Source organism: Ptychodera flava, chromosome 20, assembly GCF_041260155.1.
Source record: "Ptychodera flava strain L36383 chromosome 20, AS_Pfla_20210202, whole genome shotgun sequence".
Lineage (NCBI taxonomy): Eukaryota > Metazoa > Hemichordata > Enteropneusta > Ptychoderidae > Ptychodera > Ptychodera flava.
In genome coordinates this window covers 22,897,073-22,917,549 of record NC_091947.1, presented here as the reverse complement: position 1 = coordinate 22,917,549, position 20,477 = coordinate 22,897,073, and the positions used below count along the sequence as shown (strand labels likewise).

Below are 20,477 nucleotides of genomic sequence, written 5' to 3'. Positions count from 1 at the left end.
TCAGAATATGTCAAAGTTGGGATTCAGGAAAGTTGCCTTTACATGTTTTAATCCTCCAAGATGGTAAGCATTTCACTATGAACTGTCAAAAAAAGATGAACTTTCTAATAATTCTACACTAAAATTATTTTGGCTTTGATGATTTCCTAATTAATTCAATTATTTAAAATCATATTAATCATTTTTTTTTGGGTGAATCGATAGGGTTTATACAGTACACGAATTGCATACAATGTAAGTCAAATTTTGACCAAAAATGACAAAAAATTCCTTAAAAATACACATTTGCATATTTCATCACAATTTTAACAAATCTAAGTTGGGTTATCCCTAGGGACCTGTATACCAAATAACAAAGCTGTCTGACCAGCGGTTATGAAGAAGATTTTTTACCAAAAACGCCTTTTTTGGCGTTAATTTGCATATTTTCAACAATATCAAAAAATTAAAAAAATAGTTTCTGAAATTCATATTTTTCATCTACACAACAAATATCAAACCAGTAAGTACTGCAGTTCTCAAGATATTTGAGTGGACTGATGCCTCACAAACGGACATACAACATACATACATACATACATATATACATACAGACTGACGACGGACGCCGGACGGATACCCATCCCAATAGCTTCTATAGACTATCGTCTATAGTAGCTAAAAACAGAAGCAAACACCAAGTCTAGAAGAATTTAGACACTGCAAGAAGCAGTTGCATGATAAAGAAGACATTATCAATGAATGTAGAATGCATTAAGTAACATACAGCATTTGTCTCTGCAATACAATCTCAGACTGATATTTTGTGATTTGCATGGTTTTAAATCTATATTAGAATCTGTTTGGTAGCAAGAAATCACTAATTGTTTTAATATCGTTCATTGAAAGAAAGCAATTCTTCATTTCAAATACCTGATGTGGCAATTTAACATTCATTGTATTTTGTCACTCAGCAAAAGAAAGATATCCCTTGAAGCAGTGATCTATTGAAAATATTACTAGACAAAGAAAACATCATCAGGAGAGATCCTGAAAGTGGGAAAGTTTGATAAGCCTTTAGTAGAGAGGTTTACCAGGGTTATTTTACACTATGATGGTTGTTTTCTTCTAGCTGGTCAATTTTTCTGGGCTTAATACAGCTTAGGGCTCTTCCCATATTTACTTACACATTGCCAACACTAAGGTATTAGCACTTTGCACTTACCTGTACCAATGGCTGGCATGGAAAGAGATTGTATTCCATTCTGCTCAGCCAACTGCAAAATACGCATGATGCTTTGCTCTAGTGTTTGATGGGTAACTGTTACAGCATGAATGATGCGGCTACAACGCAGCTTTCCAGCGCCTGTTATGACAACATCTCCAGGTAGCTGCCTTCCAAATTTTCTACACTCATCAACAATGCTCCTACCGCCAGCTTGCATAATTGCTTTGGATACTGCACCTGAGATTGTTGAAATTGTACTTTCCCTTAGATTAATATATTTGTAACTTTTCCCAAATTGTACATAGTAAAATGAAAAAATAGAAAAAAAACAAAAAATGGAATATGTGTGCACTTTGTTATTATAAGTGATTGTAACTGTGGAATAAAGAAACAGCTGAGCCCAGGGGGCTAAGTCCATCAAATCTGTTAAGGTATTTTTTGTCAATATTGGGATTGCTTACAGATTGATAGAATAGGTTAATGTTGTTTTCTTTTTAAATTTCTTTGTCTAATGATATATAAATTTCTTTGCTTCAGTTCACCTTATCACATTATGGTCTCCTATGAATGAAAGTGACAAACAAGTGACATAACAGCCGATACAGCTCTGCTACGTTATGTAGAGAATAACTGTTTGTGAAACAAGTGATGATGAAGAAGACAGAAATCATTGATAGCTCATTTCAGTGGCGTGACAAAAAATGGCAAAAATGACTGCAAAAATACAAAATTGTAGATTTCATCATTATTTCAATACACAATAAGTAGAAACCCCTAGGAACCTGCATACCAAATATCAAAGCTATCAGACGGGCAGTTTTTGAGATACAAATTTTCTGACCAAAAATGGCAAAAATTGCCCCAAAAATACAAAATTGCAGATTTCATCATAATTTTCAATATATCACATTAGGTTTATCCGTAGGAACCTATATACTAAATATCAAAACTATCAGATGAGTAGACCAAAAATTGCCAAAAAAAACACAAAATTGTAGATTTTGTCATAAGTTGAATAGGTCACATTTTGATCATCCATATGAACCTGTTATACCACATATATTTTTGACCAAAAACTTTTGACCAAAAATGACAAAAAATTGCCTTAAAATACAAATTTGCATATTTCTGCACAATTTGAACAAATCTGTAAAAGGTTATCCCTAGGGACCTACATCTCAAATATCGAAGCTATCTGACCTACACTTTTGAAGACTTTGACAAAGAATGAAAAATTGCCTTAAAAAATACAAATATGCAAATTTTACCCTGATTTTAAGCAGTCTAACTGAGGTCACCCCAAGTGAACTGCTATCAAATATCAGAGCAATCGGACATTTGGATTCTTTAGAGATTTTTTGTCAAAAACAGCAAAAAATGCCCCAAAAATACAAATATGCAAATTTCAACACGATTTGAACAAACTTAAGTGAGGTAACCCCAAGTGAACTGCATATAAAATTCAAAGCAATGAGACTTGCGGTTTCAGAGGAGAAGGCATCTGTTGATGGACAACTGATGGATGACAACAGACAATGATAGAAATCAGTGAATTTGCTAAGCTTTGGTTGCTGACTGGGGAGCTAAAAAGTATAAAAGCAGGGGAACTGATTCAAACATGCCTAAAACTGTAAACTGACATTCTTCACTTTAAACTTACCCTTATTGAGGTCAAGATTTTCATTAGTGCTGTTGACAATTGCATCATTTGTTTCTCTAGTGATGTCACCACTTTTCACTTGAACACATATATCTCCAATCATAATTTCCCAACGTTTTTTGCTCTTCTTTATGTCAGTAAATAATTTTTTCCTGGAGTATTTGATGCAAAAAAAACATGATTACATTCACTTTGAATCCCTTTCACTTTTTAACATCATGAAAACTGAAGGGGACTTTTCTGAATGACCAGTCCCCACTTAGTTAATGAATTTGGAAACCATTGACAGAAATGATGGAGAAGTGATATTGGTCATTGCAACAGATATCCCGAAAATGGTGGAGGAAACTTTATATTGATGTGTATGTGCAGTTGATGTCTGATGTATAAATGTTATTAGTCAGCCAAATTTGAGAAAAAGTTGGGTGTGTGATCAATGGTTGCAATGTGCCTATGTGAAGTTTGAGTGTTGGTTTGTGATAAAAATGGACAAATTTAGAAGTCCCTCACATATAGAATATGTCAGTAGATATTGTAACTTTTCCAAATTGTTGACCTGGTACGAACACAGGAGTAAAATGTGACTTGACTCTAAAGTACTGGGTACAGAGGGAAATACAGGGCTGTTAATTATATCTATCAATGCAAAGGCTTTATCGAAAATGGTTTCAAGTTCCTACTAAGAATCAGCAAATTTCATCATCATATTACAAGACATTTCTCTGCATGAAAGGAAGTTGACTTTCTGATACTGTGTTATAGTTCCCATTATAAACGACAAAATAACAACATTTGTGACAAAAGTTATTATCACCTGGTTGCATTTTTTACTGTTGCTTCTAAGCTCAATTAATTAATAATAATAATAATAATAATAATAATAATAATAATAATATTGGGTTCTTATATAGCGCACATATCCACAAGTACATGTGATCAAGGCGCTTTACAATTATTATTACCCCTGGTCACTGGACCTAATATGATACCACTCAACTCCCTGGGGAGCAAACAACAGCTCACATGTGCAGCCAATAAGCGCAGCAGAGCTAAACGCACACATAACAACCTCTGTCCTACCAGGTACCCATCACTCCTGGGTGGGGAGAAACAATGAGGAATAAAGTGCCTTGCTCAAGGACACAACACCACAGCCATGCCGGGGCTCGAACTCACCATCCTTTGATCGTGAGTCCACTGCTCTAGCCACTGGCCCATGATGCCTCCATTAATTCTAATTAGAAAATTGAAAGTTTTCTTGAGATGTCACATTATCAGTTTGGGTTCAATTCTGGTCACTCTATCAATATGTGTTTTTGTACTTAAAGAAGTAATCAACTGGAGTAGCTATAGAAAGCATGGTAGTAATGTCATCATCACTTTCATGGACGCCTCCAGGGTATTTAACAGAGTCAATCATTGAGTTTTATTCAAGAAGTTAATAGTTACAAAGTTTCAGTTTACTTTGTCAGATTTCTTCTGAGTTGGTATCGAACTCAACAGATTTTTATTCGCTTGGGTGCATGCAATTCTAAAGGTTTACTCAACTGGTGTAAGCAAGGTGGGATCTTGTCACCAAAACTTTCATCAGAAAATTGTAATAATTGGTTGTCATAGTTGAGGATTTTTTCATCCATCATTTAATGTATGCTGATGATATTTGTCTGATTAGTCCTTAGTCAAGGGAACTCAGAAGTTGGTCAATATTTGTAGTGACTATGGTGATACTCACAATGTTATTAATAACAAAATGACAAACTGTACATGTGTAACATGTTATTTGTCAATGATCATTACATTCCTTCTGTGTATCTCAAAAGAGTTAAGATAGCATTTGTCACAAAGAAAAAACATTTGGGTGTTATTCTTAACGATCACTTTTGTGATGATGGCGATATTGAACATCAGCTGTCATGTTTTTATTGTTAGCAAATATGCTTATGAGAAATTTTTAAGATGTAGTTTTGAAGAGTGTATGACTCATTTTATTTAAACTCTGAAATGATAAATAAGAACAAGTCATCGACAATGACATAGTCCCTGCTGTAATTGGGAATTTGTAGAAGTAACTAAATTGAAGTAAGTATGATGCACATGAAAAAAATGCGGGAACCAAAGACCTATCTGTGACTGATGCCCATACTGGATTGTATTGTAAAAAAATAGACATTAGTATGAATGGAATGGGATTATGTCCTTTTAATAAGTTGGACAGAATAGGGTATGTCATAAAATGGCTCTTGAAATGTCAAAATTCAACCAATCTGCAAGAAACTGGTCCAGGCATATCTGAATAATGGTCCTTGACTTTAAAAAACCAGAACGAAAGATGTGAACCAAAAATGCCCCTATGTTAACTAAAGAAGAGGCATACTGTAAAAGCTATAAATACTGATAAGTGTCGTTCTTGACTGTTAAATCTTTATACAGGGCTCTCATTAACAGCCGTCAGGCGGCGATTTTTTGCCACCTGACAACGGAGGATCGCTGGTTGAAAACATATATCGATATCCCTTCTTTCACCCTTATTATCGGCGTTTACATAGAAAACGGAACGATCACCGGTTGAAATCAAACACCGATCCTTCCTTTTACCCTTTATGATCGGCTTTTACACAGAATGTGAAAATGTGATTTACGCTTCAATTATGGGCGAATCTATAATGCGAACTTGCCTCGCTATCTCACTTCCGCATCATACGAAACTCAAGAGTCAGATAATGCAATGATCTAATTGTCCAATCAAGTCGATTGACATTGATGCGTCGCGTCATCTGATTGGTTTTTGTCCAGTATCGAAAAATGTTGGATCCTGTGATTCGTCTATTGTGTACTACTGGTTCACCTTATACCATTTCAAGCGGCCGGCGACAAGTTTGTTTGATTGTTTGTTTGATGGGGGGTCGGGAGGAAGAAAAGAGGTAATTTTTGATTGTTTCAAATTTCTTGAAAGTCAAGAATTTATGCCACGATAAGGATTTACAATGGAATACGGACGTTTACGTAGTTGCAATCTCGGATTTACGAAGTCAACTGAATGAACCGTATAATAAGGCTAGTATATGGTACAGAACGTATGTAGTTATTTCTGGCGATCGAGCAGCGAGAGAAACGATCAATCACCATGGGTAAAGCTAATTTGCTAAACGACATTTCATTACGGGAAAGCTCCATTAACTTAGGAATACCCTACTTCCCCTAGAGGATCAATTTCACAGACCTGCCTTTCCTACAATGGCACTACAATGGCACCAGCTGGATTAGATAAACATAACAATGGAACATTCACACCTTGGGGGATTAAAAGTCTTCTGTTTGTCACCCGAGTTGGTCAGGCAAGGACCCGGGTTTCAGGTACCATGCAAGTTAATGCAGTCTTCCCCTAATGTTATCTTGAATAGTAAGTCGAATGAGGCATAAAGTACTCACATTTTTAACGTTCAATACGAGTTTGAAAAAATGTTGGACTTTTACCCCGTTACTAATTTGTTTCATGCCCTACTCATGTTGACTGTGACTGTACAGTCTCCACTTAAAGCGTGTCTTCAGTGTCTCGACTCTAAGTTTGTTTCAACAAATTTAAGTACTCCAGTGTTGTACTATACTGATCACACGTGATACAGTTCGATTCATATTATTTTATTAAATGTAGTGAAGGGAAAGCGGCTACACACATAGCCTATACTATTTGTTTCGTTCTCTTTGTTTATGTATTTTTGTGCGTGTTTGGCTCTTGATACGTAGCCATAACCTGGCTGTCAAATGACAGCGTGATCCTTTGACGCTACATTTCGAAACCAGTGTGCGGTCTCTTCCTTAGTTGCTTTTTGGTACTTGCTCTCCATGGATTTTTGTTTCACTGTTTGTGTTTTAATGATTTTACACAAAAAAAGCTATCAAACTAGATAAAATGCTGAATAAACTTAAACTTAGCTCCTAAATGCATAGAAAAGCATCTGGAAAGCCATTAAAATAGCCAAAAAAAGCCATAAAACCTCTGAAAATTTTCTCAAACTCTCCTGCCTGCCGATGACCAAAGGTCATCAACCTTCGGTCGCTGCCTTAATTAACTAGCCTCCTGATAGATGTTTTCAGCCTGTTGATAAAAAAATTAATGAAAGCCCTGTTGTATGATAAACATTTGCAGCAAGTGTCATCAGCTTTAGTGCAGTCATTCAGGATATAGATCACTAATTACAAACATTCTTTCCCTGTTTAGAGAAGCAACTTTACTACAGAAAACAATGGGGTTAGTCCATACCATAGTGGTGAAAATGTACAGCCAATCTGGACTGCCACCCTAATTATGAAAGGTCATTAAATAAGTCAGTTAGTAATTAATCGACAGGATGTTGTTAATTAAGCCCAATAGCTGCAAACATGTAATAAACCTATCTCAAAATGTCCTCAGTTTTACAAAAGTTTTCTTTGAATATAAGGCCCATTAAAGACTGAAAAAGTTTATAAAATTGTAATAAGTGTTGAAAGTGGCATGTAAATTCAAACGTAAATTCAAACATCATTTTAGATTTCCTGCCATTCTCATAACTAATCATGTGACAGAGAAAAGAAAGATTATAACAACAAAATATTGCCCATCATGTGTTGTGCATTCAAGTAAAAGGCATCATACTTGTTTCTTTTATGATCACAATGTGCATGTACGTGCAGGAAATACTGCACTTTTGTTCTTTTCCATGAGGGCGCAATTTTATGAGTGGGGCACCCATTTATAATTTAACCTCTTAAACGGGAAGTTACAGGATCGTGGGCGCACACTAGGGGGATTACTGATGGCGCAACCATTCGCATACGCTGGGCAGGCGATTTTGGAATTCTCATAGCCACCACTTTGAACGTATGATAAAGTTGAATAATCATGATGGGCACTTGCGTGACACATGCAAAGAGGGGTCAGATGGTTGTACAGGGAACACATTTTGAAACATATGCATTCTCCAACAAATGGAACATTGTTTTCAGTTTATTTTTTACTCAAGTTTACCGTAGTTGCTATATATTCACAGACATTATATGCAAGATTCAATGGCAATCAACGCCTGAAACATGTTTAAATTGTGAGATTCTGGGACCAACACAGCACGTCTGATAAGTAGCGTGGCTTTTTTACATTTGCATAGGTTTATGATAATCTGGCTTTTATAGGGGAAGTTCCTCTTTGAAATGCGCAGGCATGGTGCAAATCAGCGAGCAGTGATACTTCTATACACGTCATTATTCATTTAGCAACTTTACACAACCAACTATAGTTTGAAAATAAAATCATGAAAATAATGCATAATATTCGCAGCTATTTGGGTTTAATGTCATTGTAGTCTACAAAGCACTGAGATCAACATCTGTACCAAGTTTCTTTAACTTGCTGCAGTATTTCTAGATATATCACTTTAATTACAAAAGCTTTTAACTAATATACAAATTAGCAACTAGCTGACATGATAGGATTGATACTGCTAAATGTCTTTGCATGATATTACAACACTGTAAAATCGACATCTGTACGAAGTTTCATCAAATCTGATGCAGTATTTCTAGACCTATCACGCTAATGAGGAAAGTTCATCAAAAATTCAAAATTAGCATTAAATTGACATGGTTCTGCGAAATGTGGTTGCACACTGTTACAGTACTGGGAGTTCAACATCTGCACAAAGTTTCATTATATTTCATGCTGTATTTCTGGACTAGCACACTAATTTAATAGGGAAGTTCATTAAGTATGCAAATTAGCAATTAATTGACATGAGACTGTAAATGTATTTGTACACTTTTACAGCACTGTGTGTTCAACATTCACATAAAGTTTCATTCAATTTACTGTAGTATTTTTAGACATATCACCTACATTATGAAAACTCATTAAATATGTGCAAATCAGCAATTACTTGACATGATACTGTTAAATGTCTTTGCATGCTATTGCAACACTATTGCATCAACATCTGTACCACTTTTTACCAAATCTAATGCAGTATTTCTAGACACGTCACACTACCATAATTAGGGAAGTTTATCAAATATGCAAATTAGCATTTAATTCATATAGTTCTACTAAGTATCTTGGCACACTATTAGAGTACTAAGAGTTCAAAGTCTGTACTCGATTTCTTTAAATTTGCTGCAGTATTTTCCTAGACATATCACACTGATTAGAAAGGGTCATTAAATATGCAAATTAGGAATTACTTGACATGATACTGCTAAAATGTCTTTTAAAACTCCGTTACAGTACTGAGAGTTCTACATCTGTACCAAGTTTCATTAAACTTGCTGCAGTATTTCTGGGCATAGTACACTAATTAGGAAAATTCATTAGATGAGCAAAACAGCGCTAGCAATGAATTGAAATTATACCTCTAAATATCTTTGCGACTATTACTGCTCTGGTATACCAACACCTGTACAAAGTTTCATCACATTTGAGTCGGTAATCCTTGAAATATCACGAATAATTCTGGTGTCTTTATATACATTTATATATTATGTTGGGACAAATTTCAGATTCAGATTAAGAGAATGCAAGCCTGAATACAAGACATGACGGCCAATTTTAGATTCAGATTCAGAGATGTACCTCTGAATATAAAAAACAAAGTAAATCCTTAGTGGCTAAATTTTATTTGTTTTGTGACAAAATATGGCGCGCATTATGAGGCCACATGGTACTTTACTAAGGCCATGTTGTTCAAAAATCGCTTCAGAAACTCCTGTGAAATCACCGGTGACGGTTGCATGGACCAATGGATGGACACAACCTAATCTATAATCCCCACTGCTGCACAGGACTTATAAGTTGTTTTTATTAAGTTAACCAAACTGTTTATAATTTTCACAAGATTTTTTACTGCTATATGGACAATTAGTCCAAAATATAGTTTATAAAAATAGTAATATATGTAATTAGCGTGAACATGAGAAAGTCAGAACAAAATCGCTGCCTAGTAACCATATTGAATTCTATCATGAAGAAATTTTATGTGCATGCAAGTTATAATAAGTATATGGTAGTTCTTGTGCAAAGTTTAAAGAATTAATTGTCAAGGCATGTCTTAGTAATGGCTTCTTGACATTAAAAAAATTGCAAGAAAATAGGTGCCCAAGGTTGCTTTATGATATTGGATCAAGTATCTTGAGACATTTGCCATGCTGTGTAGGTTGAATAGTGTCTTGTTCCTGTGCCATGCTTTAAAAGAAAGGTGTAAAGGGATGACTTTAATAGTAATGGCTCTGGACATGAAAAGTTGCAAAAATGGCCATCTGAGGGCCATGTTGGAACATATCATATAAAGATATTTAACATGTGTATGTAAGTCTTGTCCTTTTGCCAAGTTTAATAGATGTCTGTCAAGGCTTGTCTTATGGATGGCTATGGACATTAAAAATACTGTAAGAAAATGGGCACCTGGCAGCCATATTGGATTGTCTAACAAAACAAATCGACATGCATACCAGTGTGTATGATATAGTGTATTATCCTTGTGCAAAGTTTGAAAGAAATTGGGCAGGCATGTCTGAGATATCTACATCGGATGTGGACTAACAAAATCCAACATGGCCATCTTGCGCTGCTATATTGGATCATGTTGTTTAAATAATTAACTTCCTAATGTTAGTCAATATAGTGCATAATGTGTCCTTGTGCCAAGTTTGCAAAACATTGGTCAAAACCTGTCTAAGTACTGGCTGTATGTACACATCAAATACAGAATTTAAACAAAATCGCTGTGATGAAGCTATATTGGATTGCATAACAAAACAAATTGACGTGCGTATGTATAGCAGAGACAGTAATACGTTTGAAAGAAATTGCACTCTGGGCATCTCTTAGAAATTTGTGTGAATTAACAATGCACAGATTCAGAGACTCTACCCATGGACGCTCGGGCACAACAAAATCTGGAAGTTCCCCTAGACTTTGTCTGTTGGGACTTACAAAACGAAAAAATATAACAAGTAGAAGTTACTTGTAGTAAGTTGTTGGCTCAATAAAATTGTTAAATTTTACCCAGAGTACAATAAATGTCTTCATCAAATGGTTGACCAAGGTATAAGAAAGTTGAATTATCCTAGACCTTTAAAAAGGAATGGCCAGATTACCTGCCAAACAAAAGAACTTTGCTGTTGTGAAGTTGCCATAGCTACGGCAACAGCATGGCAAAGGCTACAAGTACTGTAACTTACCAATCCCAGCAGTACTTGACTGTTGGACAGCAGAAGTAGTTAAAGAATACTGAGAAGACTGCAATGGTGAAGAGCTATATCCTTTCTTCCTGGAACCTGTCATACTTGCACCATGCTGCTTTGTTGGTGGCCTTCTGTGATGCCTCTTCCTCAACTGTACACCAGTGAGTTTTGTTATTACATCCTCAAAGGCCTAACATACATACAATCAAAAGGGTTTTATAAGCAATTAGAAATACCAGCACACGTATTGATGATTTTCCATTAATCTTACATTTCTCAGAACCATGGCAAAGCTAAAGAGATATTATATGTGGAAAATGGGCTATTGGTAGGGAATACAGGGAGCTGGTGCTCAGGAAATATTATTTCAACAGTATGGCACCTTAAATGGTGTTCCCTTCTAGAAATTCTCAGGCAAGTGAGATAGTCAATATTAAACTCTGTTGATGATTTGATTACTCAAATTTAGATAAAATTATGTTTCCTAGTCCAATAGATCAACTATTCATATTAAATTTGTACTCATGTTAAAATTGAACTACGAAGTATGGTGCACTCAAAATGAAGTTGGCTCATATGACATGATACAGTTGTACCAATACTAAAAACACCAAGTGGACAACATGTACTTGGCACAGTGCAGTCAGCAGAATAACAAACCTTTCAATTAAAATGTGCTAATACATGAAGCTTAAAATTAGAGTCATGAAATGTTGCTCCAGAGGATTTCAGAAACCATCACCCAGATTTCAATGCTAAATTTCTGAATACAATGAATAACTTAAACAATTGACCATTTGGTATAAAATGAAACCCCTTTTTCTCATGTCCCAAGTTTGCTGGGAGTGTGAGGACAGTGTGGGATTGATTTTTTCCCACTTGATGTATGGTACACAGAGAAATTTGTGTACCAATTACTTGCTGGTCCTTTGCTGTCCTGCACCCAACCAGCTTGTGATATTAGACAAATCAGAGGTCGTATACTAAAAAACCAGTACTATAGTGTGGACAGACTAAAGACACTCTAAGTAAATGATAAAATGAGTTTGTGCATTCCCTGTTGGTAACAAATATGTGAGAAGATTGACAAAGCACAATGCCGTATGGAAACGTATAATATTATGAATATTACATTTCCCAGATTATTATTACTTAACGCTGTTAGAGCAGTGAGAAAACTTTCATTAAAGTATGTCACTTTCATATAGCATGTGCACTATGTTTTTCACAGGGAATAATATAAATCAAAATATGATATCTATGATAATGGTATTATATACAAATGAAATATGATCACTGTAATTTTTGTAAGTATTGAAGGGACGTAAAATAAATAATCCAACACCTCAACAAGCAGAGGTGGTTTAGACCACATTTTTAAGGGAATGTCAATCTCACATGAGCCAGAGGCCAGTGTCATACAGAAATTCCCCAACTTATATGAGACATTCAATCTTGGTCCATTAGGGTGTGTAATTATGAGCTATTAATCTTGCTACCAACATAACTGGATGCAAAGAAATTTTGTCTGTTTTTGTCATATGTTTGGTATCTTTGTCATGCTTTTTTGAGTTTGACTGACTTTCCACTCAGTAGCCTTTAATGTAATAAACAAGGAGTCTGGTGCCTAAGACCAGCTAATTTGATGAAAAATCCACCATCTGAATTAATTTTTCTAACTGTAGGTGACATACATGTACTCAGAGCTCTCTGTTCTGACACCTCTATTAAAGGTATTTTCTTTGAGGCAAGAGCTAGCCACCAAACACTCATTTGAAGTAAGTCAGATAAATGTATATGAATATGCCACTGCTTACCGTGATTGTCTCATGATCTTGGTCATAAACCACAAATTTTATATCAGTTAGCTGACTTTGGGGGTTTGCAGCACTATAGTTTTTAGCTTCATCATACATGATCTTCGCCGTCACATCCTTTGGAAAATTGAGACCACCAGTACCAATAGCTGGGAAAGCGATTGACTGCATCCCCGACTTATCTGCTTTGTCAAAACATCCCTGCATCACTGACTTCAAAAGCTATAAAAATAATACAATGCACAATGCTGTTCAGTTTCATTATAACTTTTGTAACAAAGTATTGACCCTACAATAAAAACTGAGTAAATACTGTAAGACATTAATATGCTTTTACCACCTAGAAAGGCACATACCCATTACTTGTCCTATCAACAATAATTTGTTAGGAAATCACTTCATCTAATATCGCAAGACGTGGTTAGCACTCAAACTGCTCATCCGAATACCTTCTTTTATGCAGAAGAAGCAAATGCAGCTTTGAGGACAGCTGGGAGACTGTGTTATTCATGGACAGCAAAATACTGTAGATCCAGTCACACTCCAAAAACAATAGATCAAGTTTCCTTTGGATATGTAAAGTAGCATTGTGCATAGTATATTACACACAGTCAAGAAATTGAAAGAGTTGTGAAATTTGTGAGTGTTTAATGCTACCAAAACCAGTTTTATTTATTCACTTTAGGGTTATTTATAATTGAGCTTTCACATATTTCCTTGTGTACTGCAACAAACTCAAGTTTAGTTAGGTGTGGTGTAATGGTAAAAAAGATTTTCAAAATAAATATTATCAAAAGGGGAGAATATCTCTCTTTGTAATTGAGGTACCAAACATATTGTTTCTGGTAAAATATACTATGACAACATTGAACAGGCAAATTCATTATTTGATTTGAGTGTCATCATCAAAACAAATATTATTTATGTTCAACACCACCTAGAACTACAGTACAATGGTACATCCAAACCATATAAAGAAATACTGCCAATGATAGGGTGTTGCTCACATTTGATCGGAATTGGTACATACTAGAATTGGTTCCAAAGATCAATGATGAATGTTGTTTCTATCTGTTCAGTGTAGCAAAATTCTGCATTGATGTTATGACAATGATTACACAGTACAACAAGAAAAACGTTTACAAGAATGACAAAAGCAAATAAGGTCTGCAACATAGGTACTGGAGGTCAACTTTAGATACATGCATATCAACTTCATCTATAGCAATGGGACAAGAAGATCCTACATACATTAGTAAATGTCAATAAAAAATGTGCCAGAGAAAGATTGACTAAAAGAAAAGGTGTGAGAGTGGGGAAAAAATAATGTACAAAGGATTAGGTAAAAACAATTTTCAACCCTTGGTATTGACAGTGTTTACATAAAGAGCTACAATGGCCAGATGGCAGGAAATGTAAAGTAGGTGAGCTATTTACAACCTTGGGATTTTTTAATTGCTATCAGTGCTATCATTCAAATGTAAACAGCACTTAAGTTATAGTTACAGATGGTGAAAGGCCCTTCCACTGGGGGTGATTATGACAACTGGAATTATCCTGGATCAAAATTTCTTATCAGTTCTTGTGTCTTACATGGAAACATTGGTAAACATTGGTCTGAAATGAAAAAAATACCGCAATTATACGGTGTTGCTCACATTTGCTCAGAATTTGTACATACCAGTATGGGTACCAAAGATCAACAATAAATGTTGTTTCTATCTGTTCAGTGCAGGAAAATTCTACGTTGATGTTATGACAATGATTTCTGCACAGTACAACCAGAAAAACAACAAGAAATATTTAAACCAGAAAAACAAGAATGACAAAAGTAATTAAGGTCTGAAACTTTAGGTACTGGAGGTCAACTTTAGCAACATGCATAGCAGAAAGGCAGCTAGCCCCCTTACTGCCTCAGTTTGACCATAGACGGTCTTCCTCCCCTCTACTGACGGTCTTCCTCCCCTCTACTGTCTAAGGTTTGAGCAGGTTTGTTAATATGTAACAGTTCAATGACAATGACAGGAAATGACTCAAGTCAGTGGAGTAAGCCTGTTTCAAGCCTGTTTCAGAATTTCGCTTTTTCTTACCTCATTTGCACATTTTTGACACTGATGTGTTCATTTGAACAAATTCACATCTCAACCCTACATCTACCTGTACACCAAATACTGAGACGGTAGCTTTGGCGGTATGGGAGCCTTTGTGTGTGACGGACATACATCCGCACATACCCACAATATACAGACATTTAGACTCATCATATAAGCTCTTTTTGGTATTTATATATAAAACCAAATATGAGCTAAAAATGAATTCAGCTTTGTTTTTGGATCAAATTTCACGATAAATTAATACCAAATATGACAAAATCATGTTCACAACCTTAACCACTGTCTCACGACATCTCCTGGGTTGGTATAGGTAATTTAAGTCACAAATTATACAAATTTGGGGTTTCCCAACACTTTGAGCATAAGGTAACATCCTTCAGAACTTTTACCAAATTACAAAACTATCAGACAAGTAGTTTTTGAGAACAAATTTTCTTGACCAAAAATGACAAAGTTGTTTTAAAAATACAAATTTGCATATTTCTGGACAATTTCCACATATCCAACTATTGTCATCCCTGGGCATCTGTATACCAAATATTACAGCTTTCCCTCCCGCAGTTTTAAAGAAATAAGAGTTTTGACAATTTTTGACCAAAAATGACAAAAATTGCCCCAAAACAGTAATTTTGCCAATTTTGTCGTAATTGTTGAAATTAGAAGGGTAACACCTTTGCAAATAATCAACCCAAATTTGAGAGCAAATTGGGCAAGGTTTCAGAGAAGAAGAATAATTTTTACTTAAAATGAGAAAAATAACAAAAAATTCAGCAAAAATACAAAATTCAAGATATCTTCACGATATACATAAAACTGTATAAGGTCCACCTAAGGTACTTGAACACTAATTTTCAAAGCAATCAAAAGAGCGGTTCTTGAGTTATTAATTTTTGACCATTTTCACATTTTTTAAGCTCATTTGCATAATTTTGGCAATGCAAACTTCATTTGAACAAAATCCCATCTATAGCCCAGGATGCATCCACACACCAAATACCAAGCTAAAAAGGCAGCAGTTCGCAAGTTTTTGATGTTGACGGTCATACTGTACGTACATACATACATACATACATACAAACGACACTGACTTCAGCTCATATGATAACCTCACATTGGTTTAAATGTGAGCTAAAATAGTGACAATGTCACTGTTTGCTCCCATATAGTTATCAAAACCAGCCAACAATTGTATGAAACATGGACATACATACAGACAGACTGATATACACAGACTGGCACAGAGTGGTGGCATTGGCCCCCAAGTGTGCCTTGGCCCATGGAGAGTACTAGTGATAAAGATATAACAAACAGCTGGATGCAATGATAAAATAGTTAAATATAGGCCTACAGGCACTCAGAGTGAATATGTTACATCAATTTGATAAGTTTCTTTTCCTTGTCTACTTCTGTGTAAATTTTAAGGCAATGAATCAGCAAAGCAGTTTATGTATTGACAAATGTTATCAGTACATGCACACAGCATACTTTTCTTGATTTTTCATGAACAATATTTGACATAAACTGAAATACATAACATGCAACCAATGTTTACATTTTGCCCATACACCAGATACATGGAGAGACTTCAACATACAACCATGAACTCAGAAACCCTACAGGAAAAAGTAAACTTCAACATACAACCATGAACTCAGAAACCCTACAGGAAAAAGTAAACATTGTTTTCTTCCAGTACAACTGGTGCATCCACATTTGAACAACTTACAAACTTAACCAATCACACAAAGATGATGACACAAGAGATAAAGTTAAGAAATTTAACTGTGGTGAATTTGACTATTCCTTTCAAATCCTTACCTAACTTGACATACTAAACTAATATACACTGCATGGTTAATTGTGTGCAGAAAGACATCAGGGTTGACCATTTGATATCGGGTTGAAGGTGGGGGGGGGGGGGGGGGGGGGGTCTGGAAGATCGATGCGGTACATTATCTTTTTTATCTGATCCATTGTACATTATTTTTCCCACTAACCTACCTTCTTTTGTCAAACCTTCACTGACTGATTTTTTTATTAACATTTGTCTGGAATATTTTTTGAAAATCTGCCAGGATTCCAAATATGGATGGCAAACCTTCACTGGCTGATTTTTTTTCATTGACATTTGTTTGGAATATTTTTTTAAATCTTCCTGTCAAAAATTAGGAAAAAACCTGCACAATATAAAAACTTGAAAAAGATTTCTCTGAAAATTTAAATAAGCAACCTAACAGCCAATAGAGCTCCTTTGTGTTATGTAGAGAATAACTTTTTGTGACACATGCATGACAAGATTTTGTCATCATTTTAACATATTAAATTGTGATCATCCGACGGAACATGTTTGTCTACTCAATATCAAAGATATGAGACAAGTATTTCTTGAGAAACAAATTTTCAACCAAAAATAGCAAAAAATGCCCAAAAAATACAAAATTGCAGATTTCATCCTAATTTTAATATATCACATTAAAATATACCTAAGAAACCTGTATACCAAATATGAAAGCTATCAAATGAGCAGTTTTAGAGCAATTACACATTGTTTGACCAAAAATGACAAAAATTGCCCCAAAATACAATATTGCAGATTTCATTGGAATCAGAATGTGATGTATTCAAATTGCCCCAAAATACAATATTGCAGATTTCATTGGAATTTGAATACATCACATTCTGATCAACCTTAGGAACCTATACACCAAATATCAAAGCTATCAGATGAGTACTCATTGGAATAAAATATTTTTCACCAAAAATTGGGAAAATTGTCCCAAAATTACAAATATCCAAATTTCAATACAATTTATACAAACTTGACTGAGGTCATCCGGAAGGACATGGATACCAACTTTCAAAGCATGCCAACAAGCCGTTTCAGAGAACAAGATTTTTTGACTAAAACTGAAAAAATTAACTCAAAAATACAAACATGCAAATCTGTAGACCCAAATCTGTAGACATCTCATTGAGAATACCTAAAGGAACCTGTATATCAAGTTTCAACCTAATCTGACCAACACTTACAGAGTTTTAGCAATTTGCATGATTTTTCCTTTTTTCCCCTCATTTGCATATTTTTGACATTGACACGTTCATTTGAACAATTTCACAACTCCACCCATGGGTGCACCTGTACACCAAATGCTAAGTTGTAGGTGCTGTGGTTTAGGAGTTTTTGCAGTGGACAGACACACATACATATATATACAGACAGGTAATTTTTACCAACCTATAAGAATAGCTTCAAATGCTAATGAGGAAACATCATAAGGGAAAAATTGTCTGACAAATGCAAGATGCATGAAACTTGGGTAACATAAAATTAGCTGGTGCATTTTGTACTAGAGAAACAAATCGCCAGCTATTTCCCTTTCAACGCAGGAACAGAGAATGCAGTCAGCCAGCACATTTAGGTATACAGAGACAAACAAATTATTACCGAACACTTTTCCGTACCAGCTATTCAAAATGATAACATATCCTGTATTCACTCTAGGGAAAGTAAAATTTCTGATTCTTAAAAGACCAAGACTAGTACTATGAAGACTATAATTACTCCACCAGCCTTAAAATGAGTCCACCCAGGCATGTATACCAGTTAAGTATTGTCAAAAATTGAGAGTTAATATTTGACCCTGAAATACATACTTAAACTAAATTTTGTGTTTTTACAGTGTTCATTTTTGTGGGGAATCATTTCCTATAAGTTTCTTTTGTGCTGGGCATAACAACAGATATAAGGAGATATCAGAATTGATGTGTTAACTATCATCAAAAATCCAGTTCACCCTGTGATCTGTTCAAAAACTTACCTTTTCTGCTTTTCCACCACTGTCCCACTGACAACACAAGACATGGAACACTTTCTTACACTTCAGGCTCCCGGTTGCTGTGGTTACCAATATATCCCCCTCATTTGTGGACACTTCTGTCTTCTGTATGTTCACTTCCTGCTGAAGTTGTTGGCCAGCCACCTTGAGGATGGCTTTAGAAACTGCACCAGTGTTTAAATCCAAAGATGGTTGTGTAGTGTTTACTATCACATCAACCTGGCAGTGTTCAAGGATTAGTCACAATCTTACTATCTTAACTCTAAACATTGTTTCTCTTGACAAACCTAAGTGTTTCATTTTCATTCAGCTGTGACTGAATGTTTTTACATGCACTAAATTATATTTCATAAACAATGTTTACATCAGATTAACATGCCTATTTGAAGGAATTAAAGCATGTTATGCTGTATTGATCTTAAGTTAAGAATTTAAAAATATCATGTCATTGACACTGTTGCTCCCATACAGTTTACAACATACCGGTAAGCTTAAAAATGTGCAGAAGTGGGTAAAATTCTAAAATCTAAATTTGCTGGTCCTGTCAAGTTTTACTTACAATGCAGATTTGACAACAACTTGCACATGTCTAAAATATAATGTCATCAGTAGGGGCTTGCATAAAAAAATTAAAGAAAAACGTTGCACAAATTTTGAACAATACATTTTTTGACCAAAATAGCAGAAATATTCTTCAAAATGAAAACTTTTAGATTTCATTATAATTTGAAAGTATCTGAACTTGAATATCCAAAAGACACATATGCCAATGCCAGAGATCTCAGATGAGTAGTTTGAAGAATGACTTATTGACAGAAAAATATGAAAATAGTCTTAAAAATATTTCATGGTAGATTTCATCACAATTTGAACACATCTCAACTAGGTCATCCCAAGAAACCATTTTACCAATATTCAAAGCTGTCTGATAAGTAGTTTTGATATTTTTTACCGAAAATCACAAAATAGCATAAAAATACTTTACTGCAGATATATATTTCACTGAAATTTTCACACCCCTCAATGCAGATGTAGTTTTACTCAAAAATATACATAGGACCACATCAATCATCCTATGAGTCAAAACCAACTGCAAAAAAAAAGGTTTGATGGTTTATACAAATATGAAAGTCATGATGTCCTCACATGTTTGAATTAGACTACACAAATGTATTGAAGGCCAAAAAATCCATCTATAATCCCTTAGAACAATAGATATTTACTCTTGTCCATTGGCTGGATTGTTAATATATTTGCAGAAGGGACCCTTATGGAGCTTTGACATTTCTATTAAAGGTAGCCCTCTCAATCCCGGATCTTACATTACCAGATGTGTGAAGTGTTAGTTAACACTTTGTCAATCTATTGTTTTTCTTTTTAAACTTTCTGTTAGATATATCTGACAAAGTTATGCCTTAATCAGCATATTAAATTATGTAAATGTCTTGATTGTTCCTTCCCTGAGAATATTACACTAAAGGCCAGTTGAGAATGAACAATGAAATGGATCTAAATGTTACCACAATTGTGTAATTGGTTTGAGACTTGTCAGAGTTTAGCTATGACAAAAACTCCTGCCCAGTATATCCAAATGGCTTTGTCATCAGAACTCCTCAAATGAGCGCCCAAAGTCCTGTA

At 35.0% G+C, this 20,477-nt stretch overlaps 1 protein-coding gene across 1 annotated transcript in view; it reads right to left on the bottom strand.

The window, feature by feature from the left end:
- LOC139120347 (protein mono-ADP-ribosyltransferase PARP14-like) overlaps positions 1 to 20,477 on the bottom strand; it is an 82,561-nt gene that overhangs the window by 48,473 nt on the left and 13,611 nt on the right. The window contains exons 5-9 of the mRNA XM_070684687.1: positions 18,822 to 19,058; positions 12,890 to 13,111; positions 11,070 to 11,262; positions 2,868 to 3,019; positions 1,205 to 1,444 (exon numbers count right to left, since the gene is read on the bottom strand). Coding sequence (XP_070540788.1) covers positions 2,997 to 3,019; positions 11,070 to 11,262; positions 12,890 to 13,111; positions 18,822 to 19,058 — 675 coding nt within the window. The 3' untranslated portion in view covers positions 1,205 to 1,444; positions 2,868 to 2,996. The remainder of the gene's footprint in view (positions 1 to 1,204; positions 1,445 to 2,867; positions 3,020 to 11,069; positions 11,263 to 12,889; positions 13,112 to 18,821; positions 19,059 to 20,477) is intronic.